The sequence below is a fragment of the Oryctolagus cuniculus genome, chromosome 6, assembly GCF_051225735.1.
Source record: "Oryctolagus cuniculus isolate XC-2025 breed Fujian yellow rabbit chromosome 6, ASM5122573v1, whole genome shotgun sequence".
Lineage (NCBI taxonomy): Eukaryota > Metazoa > Chordata > Mammalia > Lagomorpha > Leporidae > Oryctolagus > Oryctolagus cuniculus.
This window is the reverse complement of record NC_142872.1, coordinates 63896252-63912970: the sequence shown is the minus strand read 5'-3', so window position 1 is coordinate 63912970 and position 16719 is coordinate 63896252. Positions and strand designations below refer to the sequence as shown.

General features: G+C 61.5%; 1 protein-coding gene across 9 annotated transcripts; it reads left to right on the top strand.

Annotated features, from left to right (window-relative positions):
* Positions 1–5628: 5628 nt before the first annotated feature.
* Positions 5629–15571, top strand: RNF44 (ring finger protein 44). 9 transcript variants are annotated; one of them, XM_051843642.3, is made up of 11 exons: positions 5629–5837; positions 10563–10713; positions 10822–11011; positions 11274–11441; positions 11693–11866; positions 11978–12139; positions 12237–12364; positions 12621–12708; positions 12788–12909; positions 13010–13109; positions 13302–15571. In XM_051843642.3, exons 2-11 carry the CDS (start codon positions 10607–10609, stop codon positions 13362–13364), a joined length of 1302 nt encoding a protein of 433 aa, XP_051699602.1. In that variant the 5' UTR covers positions 5629–5837; positions 10563–10606; the 3' UTR covers positions 13365–15571. The 9 variants fall into 9 exon arrangements, with proteins under 9 accessions (XP_051699602.1, XP_051699601.1, XP_051699599.1 ...); XM_051843641.3 differs by having other exon boundaries at positions 11690–11866; XM_051843639.3 differs by having other exon boundaries at positions 10792–11011.
* The last annotated feature ends 1148 nt before the right edge of the window (positions 15572–16719 follow it).

Here is a 16719-nt window from a genome sequence, read left to right as displayed (position 1 = left end):
TCTGGCCATTGCAGATCTCTGTTTCTCCTCTCTGTGTAACTCTGCCTTCCCAGTAAATACTCGCACCTTTTAAGAAAGAAAACCTTCTCAAAGTCCCTGTGCTGTTCTGTTTTACAGTTAAGGGACAACAGCCTCTCGGTCACCGGCTCCTCACCCGCGCCCCGCAGCCCCTATTCAGGGCGACACTGCTCTGACAGCGCCCCCTCCTGGTGGCTGCGTCACCGACAAGCGCAGTCAGCCCCCGGAGCAGCCCCTGCAGGCGCGCGGGCTGGGCTCGGCTCGGCTCCAGCGACCCGCACACAGCGGTGCGGAAAGCCAACCCGCTCTCGGCGTCTGGGCCACCGCCTCGTCTCGCTCCTGGAGTCTCGCAACTTCCTCCTGAAGGCAGCCGAAATACAGGCTCAGAGAACGGCCCAAAGCGGGGAGCCAGGAGCTGCAGACCGCAGAGCCTGTCCTTTGCCTTCCTGCCCGCCCCCATTCCGAGACTGGGGGAAGGACTAAGTTCTCCGGCAGGCGAAGATTCTCTGAACGACCACGGACTCGTACAATTGTCCCTGAGTCGGCTACTCGGCCAAGGTCACCGAAGCCAGAAGCGAGCAGCAGGAATGCCCAAAAGCGCTGGGCACTCTGCCCTTGCGCGCCCTTTGCCGCCCGACGCAGAGTGGGCGTGGTCGAAAGACGCCGCACCCACTCCCGCCGGGCTCCCCCCCCCCATCGCGCGCGCTTGGTGCAGTCCAAGCGGATCCATTGGCGCGGGGGCGGGGGTGGGCGGTCCTGGAGACGCGCAGCCGGCTTGGGCCCCCGCGCGCGTGCTGTTGGTAAAGTCCGCGGACAGTTCCACTGCGCCAGCCCAGGGAGGGGGTCGCGGCAGGCGGCGCCCGGGCCGCGGCTGCCCCGGGAGCCCGGGCTGCAGCGGGAGTGGCGCTCCTGCCGCCGGGTCGCGGGGGGTAGAGCCCCGCCGCAGCCCCAGGTAACGCCGGGCCTCGACTCTGCGCCGAGCGCCCCAGGCGCGGGGCCAGCGAGCACACAGCGACAGAGGGCGGTCGCTGGCTAGCAGAGCAGCGCAGGGGTTTCCAGCGAGGCCTCTGAGCGCGCCCGCCCTGCCGGACCTCGTTTGCCCCCGATCCGGGAGCCGGACCTGCGCCGATCCAAGTAGTGCCTGCCTTCGGGGGAGCCCCCGGAACCACAAGTCCCAGAGTGCTCCGCGCCCCGACTGCAGCAGAGACCTCTGTCCCCGCCGGGGTCCGGGAAATGACCCCTGCACCCCGAAGCCGTCGGTACTGCATTCAGGCTGTCTGAATGGCCAGGGGTCTAGGGTCCGTGAGTTGTCCAAGGTCACACAACACCGTTGCCTGAGGCCCCTAGGTCGGAGTCCAGCTGGTGGCCACGGCGAAGGGAGACCCTTAAGGCGGAGGGGAATGGGACATTTATTTGGACTCATCTCCTTGCATCCGCTTGGCCTCGCCCTCCTGCGGGCCCCAGTGTTCATCTGCGAGCACTGTGGGCACAGTGCCTGCTCCCTGTGTACACCATGGGCTCCAGTGGTGTGGGCTGCGCGGAGGTGGGGGTGTGAGTGGGAAAGGGGCGCCCCACCACCCAGGCGAGCAAGGCTCCCACACCCAGGTGCGGACCGAGACGCACAGGTGCACGCAGAGAGCGCTCCTCCCCGCCTGCGCCTGCTCCTGCACCTGCACACTTCCTCAAGGTCAGGGAGCAGGCTGGCTTCTGTGGCTCTGTCTGTAACCATCCCTGTAGTCCTGTTCCTCTGCAGCCTGCGGGGGACCGACGAGCCGTGCGCTTGCAAAGTGCTCATCTGTCACTCGTGCTTCTGCTGTCGGCGATTTTACGGATGAGAAACGGAGGCAGACAGAAGCCACCTAACTTACCCGAGATCTCAGAGCTGACCCCCAGGCCTGCAAGACCTCGGCAGGTGCCTGCCTCCCACCTCCCTCGTGCACAAATGCATTCAGGTCCCCCTTCCCCCGTGGGAGCTAGAGTGTGGGACTTGGGTGTGTGCATGTCCAGCCACCCTGGTGTGTGAACTCCACGGTATCAGCCTGTGGCCCCTGGGCTACTTCAGTCTCCATCCTCCCTCTTTGGAGGAGGGTTTGAGGGACCGTGCAAGAAAGGGCTGGTGCCTGCAGACCCCGACAGAGGCAAGGAGGCAGCCAGCTGGGCTCCCGAGCAGGCAGGAACTGGGGCTGGGCAGGGCCCCAGCAGGAAGCCGGGACCACACCCTCCTCTTCCTGTCTCAGCCTGTCCCAGCCCCTCCCATCTGCAGAGGCGGCGGGCTGGAGGAAGCTGGAATGTAGGATCCAGTGTGTTTTGAACTTGCGAGGATAGGATCTCACTCTCACTCGGGCGCTCTCTGTGACCTGGAGCTACCTCCCTGCGTCTCCTCCTGGGAAAGGGGGGGACATCTGTACCTTAGATTCTTGAGCAGCCTCTGTAGCCAGCCTCCCTGCTCCCCACCACCACCCCGCCGCTGGCATTTGCATTGCATGAACCAAACTAAAGAATGGGGTCCCAGGTTTGCCCCTCCGTGTGATACTGGGGGGGATGGGATCACTTCTGGTCTGTTTCTGCACCTGGGAAGTGGGGCGGACACTGGCCTGAGCTCAAAGGTCCTCGTTAGAAGACCCTCTTGGGATGCAGCTGCCTGGACCCTTAAATGCTTGTCTACAGATGCTCACAGCAGAGCCTGGGACACAGGTGGGCTACCTCTTCCTTTGCCCACCAGGCCACACTTCTGCGGTGTCTGGTGAGGGAAGCGACTTCCTAACCATTTTCTGTCCAAAGACCGAAGGAGCCAGGGGTGTGATGCAAATGAGCCCCGTGGTAGGTGTGCAGGCCACTTCCCCACGCTGGGGTTCCAAAGTGAAGGATTTCACAGAGATGGCCACGTTTCTGGGAAATCTGGTCAAGTTGTGCCCCTCTGCCCAACGCCTTCTCTACTCGCTTCAAGGAGTTTTTGCAGGTGTCTAGGAATGCTGCGCACCTGGCCTGGAGCCCTGGGGAGGATCCCCCACCCCACCCCCCACCCCACAGACAGCCGGGAGCGAGGCTTCCTGGGGCCAGGCCCAGGGTGGAGGAAGTAAGTAAATGAGGGTCATGCAGGAGGGGGAGGCTGGCATGGCTGGGATTTCCCGGCCCTGTAGGGTCAGGGGCAAACCCAAGAGCCCGCCCCTGGGCATCCACCCAAGAGCCAGGCCCTGTTAGGAGCAGGCAGAAGCCTGCACATGGAGAGGGCTTCTGATCTTCTGTCCCAAGCCCACAGCTCCAGGAGCCCCGGAGGGAGGGGCTGACTTTGATCTAGCCCCACAGCTTGAGCAGAAGTTGGCCAGAGGTGAGTAGGGAGTGTTGAGGACACGTTAGACAGAGAGAATGGCCTCCAAGCTCGTAGCTGGGTGGCTACAGGGGGAGGGTTGAGGTGTTCTTGCTCTGTGGCCTCCAGCACTGGCTTCAACCACCTTTCTCAGGCCCCAGGCAGCCTCAAATCCCTGTCTGTTAAATGAGGCTGAGCCTAACTCTTTGAGCAGTGCCTTCTGGGAAGGCCAGACACCGGGTCACTCAATGCTGACTTGCCTCGGGCGGGAGGGGATTGTTGAGTGAGACACTCCGATTGTGACAGGGCTGTGGGCACTTTAAATGGCAGGAGCCGAAGGCTGGGGTGCACCTGGCCCTGTGTTCAGAGGTGGAGGAGTTTCCTACAAGCTGGAGACATCACAAGCAGCTTTCTGTAAGAGGTGAGAGGCAGCAGAGCCCTCGGAAGGTGGAAAAGGAGAGGACTGGGAGGGAGGAGAAGGTGGCCAGCACAGCCTGGCCAAGCGCAGGAAGGGGGCAGGTGGCAGAGGCCCTGGGGAGTACCCCATGGCTGGGAAGGTGGGGAGCCCCAAAACTGTGGCCAGGGACAGCTTGGTAAGTTTGGTCCCCGAGGCGAGGCTGGGCTTGGCACCTGGCTGTGTGCTGGAGCCACACTAGGCCCCCTCCCCAAAGAGGCAGGCAGGGGCGGGTTAACAGATGCAGTATGGGGAGGGTGATGAGGGAAAGATACAAGAGTACTTCAAAGCATCCATGGAAGAGTCACATTAGAACATTAATTTTGGTAGAAGTTTTTGAAATCCACTTGTAGTTTTTCTCATCCTATGCATTTTCTGTGAACTTTTTGGAGACCCCTCATTAAAGGTTGGAAGAGACAGGGTTGGGGGGAGAGTTGATGGTAAGGAGCCAAGTAAAGAAGATGTTGCCTTGAAAAACCCCCTCACGCTCCTGTACCATAGTTTGATCAGTGGTGGATGGAGCAGCCCTGCATCATGAACTTGACCTTGCCCAGAGATCTGCAGGTGTCTCCCTAATTACCTCTCCACTCCTGTGCTGCTGGCTGCGATAGTCGCTGGTGGGGCACTGTGATAGCAGGGCTGCCCAGCAGACTTTCCTTTGGATACTTTTCCCGAAGGGGGATTTCTGACTTAGGGAACAAAAGCCTTATGGCATAAAACACTTAAAAGGTCTCTAGTCGTTTCTTCACAGTTTTTGGCAAGTTATACTGTAAAGCGTTAGTTCTTAAGGCAGTGCAAGCAATCACATATATACATGTTCTTTCTGCCCCAAGGACGACTGTTCAGCAGTGTCCAGGATGTAGTATGAGGCTGCCCTATGTATCCGATTTTTAGAAGCTGATACCTGGTGTCAGTGTTTCTTTTATTTTATTTCAAAGGCACACAGATCTTGCATCTCCCCAACTGCCTGCAACAGCCAGGGCTGGGCACGAGGAGCTCAACCTGAGTCTCTCACGTGGGTGGCGGGGAGCCAGGTCCTTGACTCTCAGGGTGCAAGTGAGCAGGAGGCTTTGCTGGACACCGCAGAGCCGCGACTCCCACCAGGCATTCTGATCTGGGGTGGGGACTGTCCCAAGCAGGGGCTTACCCGCTGCGCCAGACTCCTGCCCCTTCCATTTTTACTGTCGCTGTTTGGGATTAAGAAATGCACCCGGACCCAGCACTGCCCCACAGGCTTAACCGAAGCTGACATTTTGCTCTGTCACCTCGCGTGCAGGCAGCCCGTGGCCGTGCAGCGCCAGCTGGCTTCCAGGTGTTAATGACACGGATGCACGCCTCATTCTTTTTCAGGCTCCCCCACCCCCCAGCTCTTGACTATTTGAGGCTTTACCGATTTTTGCTTCTAAGTCCTGCGGAGCTAATACCCCGACTCTGGGTGTTTCTCCCCGGGAAAGGAGAAGGCTTGGGTTCACATTCTTGCGCCACCGCACTTCCCAGCTGTGTGACCTCCCTCCCTCCGCCTGTAAATGGGCTGTGGTACTCCCTCCTCCCCGTAACTGCAGAGAGGCGTAGAAAACTAAACTGTAGGAGCCGCACTGGGCAGAGCTCCCCGCAGGGACCCCGACGAGAGCAGCAAGAGCGGTTTAGCCTGAAACTACATTCTGCTCCCCGCCCCTTTCCCCGGCCACGCTGGGGGCGGGGCCGTTAGCTGCCTCTGTGACGTCAGCGCGCGCAGAGCCAATCCCTCGGCCCAGCAGACGTTAGCTCGTTTGCATAGGTCGCCCGCCATTGGTCTGCCGGGCGACCCAAGCCGTCTCCGCTTTTTAAAGACGCCGCGTATTATAAACAAGGAGATGTGGGGCTGTCGGGCCATGATATCATCGTGGTGCCGCAGCTCTTGGAGGTGACGTCATCTCCAGGAAGCTCGCCGGCCCAGGGCTGTTAGGATCCTCCTAACCACTCGGGCTGGCTAGAGGCGGTCCCTGCCCCTGTCGGAGGTCAGGCTCGTTGCAGCTCAGTGTCTCGGCGCTCCGTCCCCGAGGAGGGGACCATGACACAGTAAGTCTGGCCTGCGGCTCTGCCAGTGGTACCCATTTCTCCCGCAGAAAATCTGAGCCTCGGAGGCGTGAACAGTTTTCGAGTGCTCGTAGCAAGTTCGACTTGCAGCTGATTGCTCTTTGCCACCCTAGGGTCTACATCTTTGTCAGGCTATGTGGCCCCGCCCCTTGCCTTTCACTATGGCTGCGGTCGCTTTAAGTGCGAAGGTGGGGGCGAGGAGGAGGTTTAAAAATTTTTTTGTCAAGATGGCGGCCTGCAAGTCACGTGCCCCGCCGCGGAGCGTGATTGGCTCTCGGGGCCCCCGCGGGGCGGAGCTCTCGGAGCGGGGCGGGGCGGCCGCGGGCTCGCCTCCGGCTACTGTTTGCAGGAGCCTCCCGGCGCGCCCCCGCGAGCCCCCCTCCCGCTCGGCGCGCGACCCTGCCGCTTCGAATGTTGTGAATCAAATGTGGGATTTGTTACATTCCGCCGCCGCCGCGGACAGTTCTTAAAGGGCCAGCCGCCGGCAGCCGCACCAGCAAGCCGCGTCCTGCGCCGCCTCCCGCTCCCCGAGGGCCTGGGCCGAGAGAGACTGACCGCGCGTGGGCCTCGCGAGGCAGACGCCGTCGGGCGGACAACAAAGAGAGAGGGCCCCGGAAGGAGCCGGGCTGCCCCCGGACAGGGGGTGGGGTGGGGAGCACATTGTTCCGCAGGGCGGGGGCTCTTAAAGGGTCCAGGCCGCCGCCCCCTCGCCCCCCGGCCCGGCTTGGCCATCCTAGACGGGGAACAAAGGAGTCAACGTGTGGCCGGGCGGCCGAAGGTGAGTCGGGGCCGGGGCCCCTAAGTCCTCATTCCCGCACCCTTGAAACTCCTCTGGGAATGGGGACCGTGACCTAACTGGCTCCGCAGGGGTTAATCAGAGGCGGTCTGGACTAGGGGCGGCGAGACCCCTGGGACCAGGAGCCCCCTCCAGTGCCCCCCAAGGCCGGGTCGGGTCTCCCCTCTCCAGAGGCTGAGGGCTGCGGTAGGAGAGGAAGGAGCCGCCCCCTCCCCCTGCGGCCGCCACTTCCTTTGTTGTTGCTTTTGTCTCACGCCGAGCACATGGTCCGGGATCCTCGACTCTTAAAGTCACAGCGCTCCGGCCCCGGCGCCGCAGTCTGGCCTCCCGCCCCGGTGTTCCTCCGAGCGCGGCACAAAAGGGTGGGAGGGGGACGCGGGAGCGGCTCTCGGGGGCTGTGGGCCGAGGCTCGGGCCCCCGTCCCCTGGAGGGATGGCCGGAGAGGCTTCCCTGAGCCTCGCAGCCTGCGCCTGGCCCGCGCCGTGGAAAGCTGTGCCCTTTGGGAACCGTGCTTTCCTCCCCCACCAGCGGGACCATCTGGTTTCTTGCCTCTGGTGTCTTCTGGCTTTATTGGGGCACTCTGGGAGGAGCGACCTCCACCCCCATTTCACAGTCGTGGCAACTGAGGCTCAGCGAAGGCAGGGATTTCCTTGACCAAGGTCACGCAGGGAGTCTGGACTGGCTGAGATCTGGCTGGGAGGGGAGGGGTCGGGGGTCCCGCTATCTGGGCAGCGTGCACTGGGGAGCTTCCCCCCAGGGGTTTGCTCCTGCTGGGGGGGGGGGTCTGACTTTGCTCATGTCCCAAAGGGAGTGCCTCTGCTTCCTGGGGGACCCCAGGCCCAGAACAAGGCAGGGGCTCGCTCCCCAAGCCAGGGTCAGGGTAGCTGCTTGGAGCGCTGGCCTGGGGAGGAGAGAACTCTGCAAAGTGCAGTGCCTACCTCAGACAAGATGGAACTTAGTGAAGGGACAGGGACCCTCATTTATGCTGACCCATTACACAGACCCACCTACCCCGACCTGCTGGCGAGCAGGGACCAAGCAGGTATGGAAAGGGCGGCCACGTGGTCCCCGTTACTGCTGGACCTCCAGCGGGGTGCTGGCTTCACCTGGGCCTCGCTCGCTTCTCTCCAGGCCAGAGCTAAGCGCAGGCGCCTTGGAAGAGAATGCCCTCTCTCCCTCTAAGGCCTGGGACAGGGTTGAGCTGCTGATCCCGGAGATGCAGAGTCTGGACCTGGGGTTCTGTGGCCTAGCGCAAGTTACTTTCTGTGTCTGGGCCTTGGTTTTCTCAGCTGTGAAGTGGGTGTGTCCTCTGTGCCTGGTAGGACCAGCAGTCCCTTGCTGCCTCCTGCAGAGCTTCAAAGGGTGCCTGTTTCAGTTTGGGGGGTGGGGGTCCACGTATCGGATTTTCTCCTAATGATCCTTTATACCCTGTCTGCGTTGGACCGCCTTGCGTTGGAGCGGTCCTCGCTGGTGCTCTGGGAGATGGTTTTTAGCTGTTCCCATCTTACAGCTGAGGAAACTGAGGCTCAGAAAGGGGAAGCCAGGGGCCCAAGGTCTGCAGCTTAGACTCTGGCCAGGAGTCCAGGTCTCCTGCAGGACTGCGAGGGTTGGCGCTGTCTCCTAAGGCACCATCGGTGCAGCAGCAGGAGGAGTGGATGAGGCCTTCATTGGGCTGCCACAGAGCAGCTTCCCAGGGTCCTGGGCCTCTGTGGCTCAGTACCCTGAGCTTGGCATAAGAGGACCGGTTGCAACCACTGGCCACTGGCTCTGGCTATTCGTGGATTCTTTTTTTTTTTTTAAAGATTTTTTTTTTATTTATTTGAAAGAGAGAGGTAGAGACAGAGAGAGAGAGAGGTCTTCCATCTGCTGGTTCACTCCCCAGATGGCTGCAGAGGCCAGAACTGTGTGATCCAAAGCCAAGAGCTTCTTCCGGGTCTCCCACGTGAGTTACAGGGACCCAAGGACTTGGGCCATCTTCTACTGCTTTCCCAGGCCACAGCAGAGAGCTGGATTGGATGTGGAGCAGCTGGGACTCGAACCAGCACCCATAGGGGCGGGCTGCCGGCACTGCAGGCGGTGGCTTTACCCACTGCGCCACAGCACTGGTCCCCATTCATGGGTTCTTTACGGTCAGACTGCTGGGTCATATCCCAGCACACATAATTCTAGCTGGCTGGCCGCGAACCAGATTCAGCTGGTGTCCTTAGGTCTGGGGGCTGTGAGAAGCCCTGCAGTGGGCTCTGGGGGATGTGTCCTGGCACTGATTGTTACTGATTTCTCATCACCCCTCTCCAGGCTCCCCAGGCCTCTGAGCTAGGGCAGAGGTTCCCAAACCGAGCTACACCTTAGAACCTCTGGGGCACCTGGAGAGAAATCTTCATTGCCCTTGTTCCCCAGCACTGCAATAAGATTCTGACCCAGAAGCACTGGGTGGGCAGGGCAGTCTTCACTGTCACTTATTTGGGGGTTTCTTCTGGGTCTCCAGTGGCCCTTGTTTGCTTAGCTGAGTTGTGAGCAGGCATCTGGGGCTGTGTGTGAACACACGTGTGGAAGGATGTGTGCTTGGCCCGTGCTACAAAGCCCTGGTCACTGGTGGTGGGCGGGCACAGCACAGACCCGCAGCGAGCAGAAGCGAGGCCCAGGGGGACCGGGTTTTGTTTCCCTTCCTTCATGATCTCCTATAATTTAATCATGGGCACTGGCTTGTGGCTGCTGCCAGACTGAGGCCTTGGACTTGTGTGGTCTCCTTCTGCACTTGGAGTTGCAGGAGGCCCTACCCTGTGCAAGAGGCAAGCTGGGCCCTGGCCCCCTGCTGAGGGCCGGTGAGCAGGAGTGGGTTGGGCTTGTGCACTTCCTGGCTGCTTGGCCCTGACCAGGCGCAGTTCTAGAAAATGGAGAAGATCCTCCGTGCAGGCTTCGCTTTGAGAATTCGGGTTGGAGCCACAGAGGACATAGCTGTTACCGAGGTAGCCGGGAGAGAGGTGCTGAGCTGCCCCCCGTCACTGGCTCCCTGGCTGTGTCATTTAAAGTAGGGTATCAAGGCTACGTAGGAGTTTGGTTAGATGCAGAAGGGGTGGAGGGGGCCTCCCTGTGCAGGAACACCAAAGACTTGGCCAGTTTCTTGTACCCTTCCGATGTGTCGGGCCTGACGGCTTCCAAAGTTTTCCAGGCTGGGGCTGAGCTGGGTCCCCCGCTTCCCTCACCTGGACCTGCAGCTCTGACCCAAGGGAGGAGCCCCAGCCCGCTGCTGCTCCACTTCCTCTCTCAGGTTCTTGCTTCCCTTTCTTGCGCACGTCCCACCTCCCACTCTGGGAGCCGCGTCGGGCCCTGCAGAGCACCGGCCTGGCTGCACACCAGAGCCAGCAGGCTGCCTTGCTCCCCTCCTCACCCCCGCGAGGCCTCGGGCGGGCCCTCCTCTACCTGGGCTGCAGGGTGCAGAGGGAGGCTGGCAGCCAGTCTGCCTCCCTTGAGCAAGCTTCTCTTCTGAGGCTCGGTTTTCTCCTCTGTCAAATGGGCTGACAAGGCATTCCTTGGACAGTAGATCAAGTGCCATGTGGGTAGGCACTGTGGGAACAGGTTAGGGAAAGAACATACGTGCTGGTCTGGTCTTGGACAGGAAGCCCCGAAGGCAGGAACCTGGTCAGACCCTCCTGGCCAGCAGTGGGGGGAGAAAAGCGGTGTGGGGGCAGGCCTGTTGGAAGTCCTGCCGCAGCCAAGGGGAAGGAGGCAGCTGGGACTCAGACGGACTTGATCCCATTTCACAGAGCCAGCAGTCGAGGCCTGGCCCAGCCTGGCCCTGTTCTGACAGCACCAAGAGTGCACCCATGGGTGCTCGCTCCCCCACCCCCTAAGCTGGGGTGGGGGAGGGGGCCTTCTCTGAGCCTCAGTCTCCTTGTTTACTTACCTCCTAGGGTTGTGAGCCCCGGCCCAGCCCCTCCACCCCCGTATCCCCCTGATGCGACCATGGGCACTGGCAGTGACTAGGTGGCCACCCTCTGCCCCTGTGGGTCAGCGGCGCGTCTCTGCAGGACCCAGCAGCGCTCCAGGCCAGCTCTGGGCAAGGTAGGAAGGGGCCTCCCCAGTGGGGGGTCGTGACCCTGGCTTCTCTCCCTGCTCCCACAATGAGTGGCTCCCTCTCAGTCCTACCGGGGCCTCCTCTCTGTGGTGCAGCCCCGGCCTCGAGGGCCCCCTGGCCAGCCAGCCTGCCCAGGATGAGCGCTTCCCCTCCCAGCAGCCACTGCCCCGACCTCCACACCTCCCCGTAGCGGAGCGCCGAGCCTCGGCTCCTGCCGGCGGGAGCCCCCGGATGCTGCGCCCGGCCACCCAGCAGAGCCCGTTCATGGTGGATCTCCACGAGCAGGTAAGCAGGGCCCCCAGCAGCACCCTGTGGAACTCCCTGCGGGGTCGAGGCTGACACGCCTAGCCCTGGTGTCCAGGTAATGCCCCCTCCCCAAGTCCTGGAGGGGTCTGGCTGCAGTGGGTCCTGGGGCAGGGGTGGCCCTGGGCCTTGGTGGAGGCAGGGAGGGAAGGGTTGTGCCTGCTGTGACCTTTTGCTCCTGTAGGTAGACCTGGTGTGGGCAGAAGTCCTTCCCACAGCTCCCTGGCTCTCTGTCTACCCGCAGGTGCACCAGGGACCCGTCCCTCTGTCCTACACGGTCACCACAGTGACGACCCAAGGCCTCCCCTTGCCTGCAGGCCACCACATCCCTGGCTGCAGCGCCCAGCAGCTCCCAGCATGCTCCGTGATGTTCAGCGGGCAGCACTACCCCCTCTGCTGCCTCCCGCCCCCGGTGAGTGTGTGCGTGCGTGCGTGCCCCCTCCTCCCTAGGCACAGGGCAAGCCTGGAGCAGAGCTCATGGTGCCCACCCCTGCTGTGTCCCAGGGTCCACCTGGCCTCCAAGCTTAGGCCTCAGGGACCTGGCCTGACATTGAAGTAGAGGCTGCCGGCCCCCCTGGGTGGCCGAGGGCGGAGCTGGGACCTGGGCTGGCCCCACCCAGAGCCCAGAGGAGCACTGGCCAGCCCCACCCCCTCTCTCAGCAGCTGATCCAGGCATGCACCATGCAGCAGCTCCCTGTGCCCTACCAGGCCTACCCCCACCTCATCTCCAGTGAGCACTACATCCTGCACCCTCCGCCACCGGCCCCACCCCCCCAGCCCACCCACATGGCGCCTCTGGGGCAGTTCATGTCGCTGCAGACCCAGCACCCGCGTTTGGTGAGTCTGGGGATGGATGCGATGCTAAAAGGGGCCAGAATGGGGGGCAGGGGCCGTGGTGACTTCACTTGTCACTGCCTGTGGCTGACTCCCCCCCCCCCCCCGCTTCAGCCCCTCCAGCGGCTCGACAACGACGTGGACCTGCGGGGGGACCAGCACCCTCTGGGGAGCTTCACCTATTCCACCTCTGCCCCCGGCCCAACCTTGTCCCCCTCGGTGCCCCTGCACTACCTGCCCCACGACCCGCTGCACCAGGAGCTGTCCTTTGGGGTGGTGAGTGCTGCCCCTCCCCTGCCCCCACCCCCAGGCTCTAGGGGTCCCCGGGGACCGGGCCCACTGGGCTGACCCGCACCTGGCCCCCTTCTCCCAGCCGTACTCCCACGTGATGCCGCGGAGACTGAGCACCCAGAGATACCGCCTGCAACAGCCGCTGCCCCCGCCACCGCCCCCGCCGCCACCCCCGCCACCTTACTACCCCAGCTTCCTGCCCTACTTCCTGTAAGTACCCACACATCTGCCCTGGAGCTCAGTGCCCTGTGCTCCCCCGGGGCTGCCTTTGCTTAGACCCAAACAGGGCCCCAGACACGCAAGCATAGCGTGGGAGTGGGGGGCCCTACCCTGCCCCTCAACATCCGGGGCAGAACACCAGGGTCCCAGCATGACCTGGGCTGAGCTGGGCTGGAAGCGGGAGACCCAGCTCGGTACCCCCCACCCTGCTGACCTTGACCCTGGAACCCGGTCCCTGTCTCTCTAGCTCGATGCTGCCAATGTCGCCCACAGCGATGGGGCCCTCCATCAGCCTGGATCTGGACGTGGACGATGTGGAGATGGAGAACTATGAGGTGGCACGCGGGCCCTGGCGGGGTGGGGAGGTGGGGGGTGGGAGCCGCTGACCTTCCCCTCCCCTCCCACCACGCCCAGGCTCTCCTGAACCTGGCCGAGCGGCTGGGAGATGCCAAGCCCCGAGGCCTCACCAAAGGTGACATTGAGCAGCTCCCATCGTACCGCTTCAACCCCGACAGCCATCAGTCAGAGCAGACCCTGTGAGTGCCTGCCCCCCATCCCCCGCCCCGGCCCCGTCCTCCAGGCCCCTGAGCGCCCCCTCCCCCCATCAGCGCATAGCCACCTCTGTGCCCCCCGCAGGTGCGTGGTCTGCTTCAGTGACTTCGAGGCCCGGCAGCTGCTACGCGTCCTGCCCTGCAACCACGAGTTCCACACCAAGTGTGTTGACAAATGGTTGAAGGTAAAGCTGCCCCCCCACCCCCCACTCCCATTCCCCGGGTGTTCCTCCTGGGATGAGGCGGGGAGGGCAGGCCTGGAGGGGACAGGGAGGGACCAAGTGCCCACCAGGCAGCCAAGCAGACCTGGGTGGGCTGAGGGACAGGGGAGTGCGCAAGGACTGATGTGCCTGCTACTCCCCACCCCCCGCCCCCAGGCCAACCGGACATGTCCCATTTGCCGGGCCGATGCCTCCGAGGTGCCCAGGGAGTCCGAGTGAGGCCCTGCAGCCGCCCAGGAGAACCCTGCCTGAAGCTCTGGAAACTCTGGGGGTGGGGGGAGACCCAGGGAAGGCGGGGCGGGGGCGGCGGAGGCCTGCCCCGTCTGTCCCACCTGCATCTCCAGAGCTGGTGCCAGGGTCCGCCCCACGAGAAGCCCCTGCAATAAGGCCCTGCGTTTGCCAAGCTCCAAAGAGTCCTCCCCATCTGCCTGCCTGTGTGCCCACCTTGGGCTGCCGGAGTGTTCCTCACTGTCTCCCTCCTGGTTGCCCTCGGGGTCCTGCTTTGTCCTGCTGGCCCTGGGAGCGGAGGGGATCCTTCCCCCAGTGTGGCTGGTGGAGACCCTGGCCCCAGGATGGGCAAAAGCTAGGGAGGGAGAGCGCCCTGTCCTGGGTCACGTGGTCTCTTGCACTGTATAGTGGATGTCACATTGCCAGGTTAGCAGACAGGCTGTGGCTTGAGGCCATTTCCTGAGCCCCAGGGCTGAGTCCTCAGCCCTGACCCCTGCCCACCCGCCCTGGACTCGGGCAGCCCACTCCCACTGGACTGCTGTGGGTGGGTCTGGCTTCTGGGGCCCCTGCCCCCTGCACAACATTCCAGCCTTACCTCCAGGCTGGAGGGCGCCCTGGGATGGGCACCTGTCTGCCCAGGGTGGGGGCCTGGGCTGGGAGGGGGAGAGCGAGCCCCTGTGTTCCTGGGGCGCCCCCTACCCTCTTCTGTTTTGCATGAACGTGAGGAGCTGCCGTTTTTGTTATGCATTCGGCCCAAACTCGCTTGTAGGACTGGGGGTTGTGGTATTTCAGACCGTGCTTTGCTTTTGGTTTTGGGTGGGGGTGTGTGTGTGTGTGTGTAGGGACCAACCAGAGCCGAGCCCCCACCCCCTCCCCTGTCTGCATGCGCGCGTGTGCGGCTGGGGCTGGGTGTTGTGGCTGGCGGTGGGGCAGGGTTGGGGGGAGGTCTGTGCTCAGCTGATAACTGCCAATGCACTGCACTGCGCTCGTCCCTCGAGCCCACCGGGACCACCGCTTTTAAGGGCATTTCTCCCTCCAGTCAGGGCCCATCTCCCACCCGCCTGGACCGGTCTCCTCCGGGGACACCCAGGAGGATGGGGGGCAGGGAGGGTCTGGAGGAGGCCCCCTCTCTCTCTCTTAAGGGTCTGGCTGAGCTCCCCCCACCCCAGCCCCATCGCTTTCCTTTCCTACCTGTAACTGGGGTTGCTGCCCCGAACGAACGAACTGCGTGTGGGGCCGGCACATCCTAGCAGGTGGCTCCTGGCGCCTGCTGCCTCAGGGATGCTCCAACCACCCTCGTTCTCACCCCAGCAGCGGCCCTGGCCCCGCCCCCACCACTCCTCCCCTCCAGCCCAGCCCCACCCCCACGGAGAACCCAAAGTCTTACTGTATATATAACTCCAGGTGATGTTTCTATATTTATAGCAGTGTTTTACACAGACAACCGCCCTCTCCAGCCCCCTTCCCCTTCCCCACCCCAACAAAAGGTTTTCAAAACCCTGCGGTTCCTGGGGGCGGGCGGAGACAGGCTGCAGTGGCCATGGCAGTGAGCGGCTGGCTGCTGGGGGGGAGACACAACATTTAAACAAAACGAAAATCATCATTTAAGAAAAAACAAGATTTATAAAACAATTATTTAGGATGTTTGTGATTTGCCAACCTTGCTGTAGATGCCGTGTTAGCAATGATTTCCTGTGGTGAGGGCTTGTCACTGTTTACTCTTTGATTTACCAACTCCTGGCCTAGGCGTGACAGCGGGCCCCTCCCCCCAGCCCTGGCTCGGCCCAGCGCCTGTGTTCTGTGCTAGAAAGGTTTTCTATCATTACATATATAGATATAAAATATATGTAATTTGGGGGGCCCTGTTCCTTGCACATTTACAGTTACCTCATTTTTCCCATGTATGTATTTGAGAAAATGCTAATATATAGAGAAAAAAAATGGTTCTTAAAGCTTAAATGTGTGGTTTTTTCCATTCCATTGGATTCACGTTGGTTTGTAGCATTTAACATAACTAGTCTGTTGTATTATATATGTGTATACTGATTGAAATTTTTAACAGATTTGTACTTTTTTTAAAATGAAAGTTGCTAGTTCTGCTTGACCAAGTAGTGCAATCATTATTTTTTTTAATATTGTTGCTGATTTCAGAGGGATATTCACTAATAAATGTATGATGTATACCGAGTATGGCCCAAGCTGCCTTTGGCTACCTGTGGTTTTTTGTTTTTTCCCCAGTGGGAAGCAGAAGGCCCAGAGAGGGATGAGGTGGGGGCAGGAAAGATTGTTCTTGACAGGAGCCTGGGGCAATCAGCAGACCCTCCCAGCATCCTCCGCGCCAGCTCTCAGTGGCTATTAGCTGGGAGCCCTGCTGGCCGTGCAGTCTGTTGGCGAGTGACAAGCGTCCCTGCCTGGCGTCCTGAGTGTGGTTCTCTCCCGACTTCAGCAGGGCATCAGGCAAGGCAAAGGGACTCAAGGGTAGGATTTTTTTTCCCAAGTGATAGAGGAGAAACAACTTCCATGCACTGCTTTACCCTCTAGACACTTGTAACAGCTGGGGCTGGGCCAGGCTGAAGCCAGGGAGCTCCATCTGGGTCTCCCCATGGGTGCAGGAACCCATGTCCGGGAGCCATCATCCACTGCCTTCCCAGGCACCTCAGAAGGTGCTGGGTCGGAAGTGGAGGGAGCAGCCAGGGCATCATCTCGGGGCAGGGGGTGGGGGGGACACCACTTTTCCCAAAAATTCCGGCTAGATTTCTGGGATGAAGTCTTGTTAGGACAGCTTCGGTTGGGTGGCCATACCTGAACCATCGGCTGCTCCCGGGGGCTAGAATGGCATGATTAGCCAGGCCTGTGTTACATGGCACCCTCCCAGCCAGGGACCCCACCGAAACTCCATGGCGTTGACCTTTCCATGCCCAAGCTCAGTAGAGGGTGAAGGGCCACAGAGGCACCCAAGGGACCCAGTGGGCCACAGGATTGCATTGCTCTGGTGTCTGGGCCTGAGGGAACATTGGCTGAAGCTCATTTATTAGCATGACAAAGCAGAATTGGTCAGGCGGGAGCAGCGGCTGGGGTCAGCCGACCTCAGCTTGAGCTGGTGATGCTGCTAACCAGAGCCTGCGTCAGAACACGTCTCTTGGTCTTGGGATCATCTCCAGATCAGGGCACAGAATCAGCGGAGCGCTCCCCGACGTATGTTTCAGAATACCCCTGGCGGCCCATCACAGGGTTTGTGGCTTTTAAAGAGAGGGCTGCAGGTCAGAGGAGTTTGTTGAACACCACGCTGACAATGGGACTCCTCGCCTTGGCCGTGCTGCTGTGCTTGGCAATCTCCAAGGGTGGA

Excerpts from the sequence above, each read along its gene's own strand:
- RNF44 (XM_051843636.3), top strand. The coding sequence starts at position 10,607 with ATGCGACCATGGGCACTGGCAGTGACTAGGTGGCCACCCTCTGCCCCT. Across the intron at positions 12,910-13,009 it reads CATCAGTCAGAGCAGACCCT|GTGCGTGGTCTGCTTCAGTG; the intron begins GTGAGTGCCTGC and ends TGCCCCCCGCAG. Across the intron at positions 13,110-13,301 it reads GTGTTGACAAATGGTTGAAG|GCCAACCGGACATGTCCCAT; the intron begins GTAAAGCTGCCC and ends CCCCGCCCCCAG.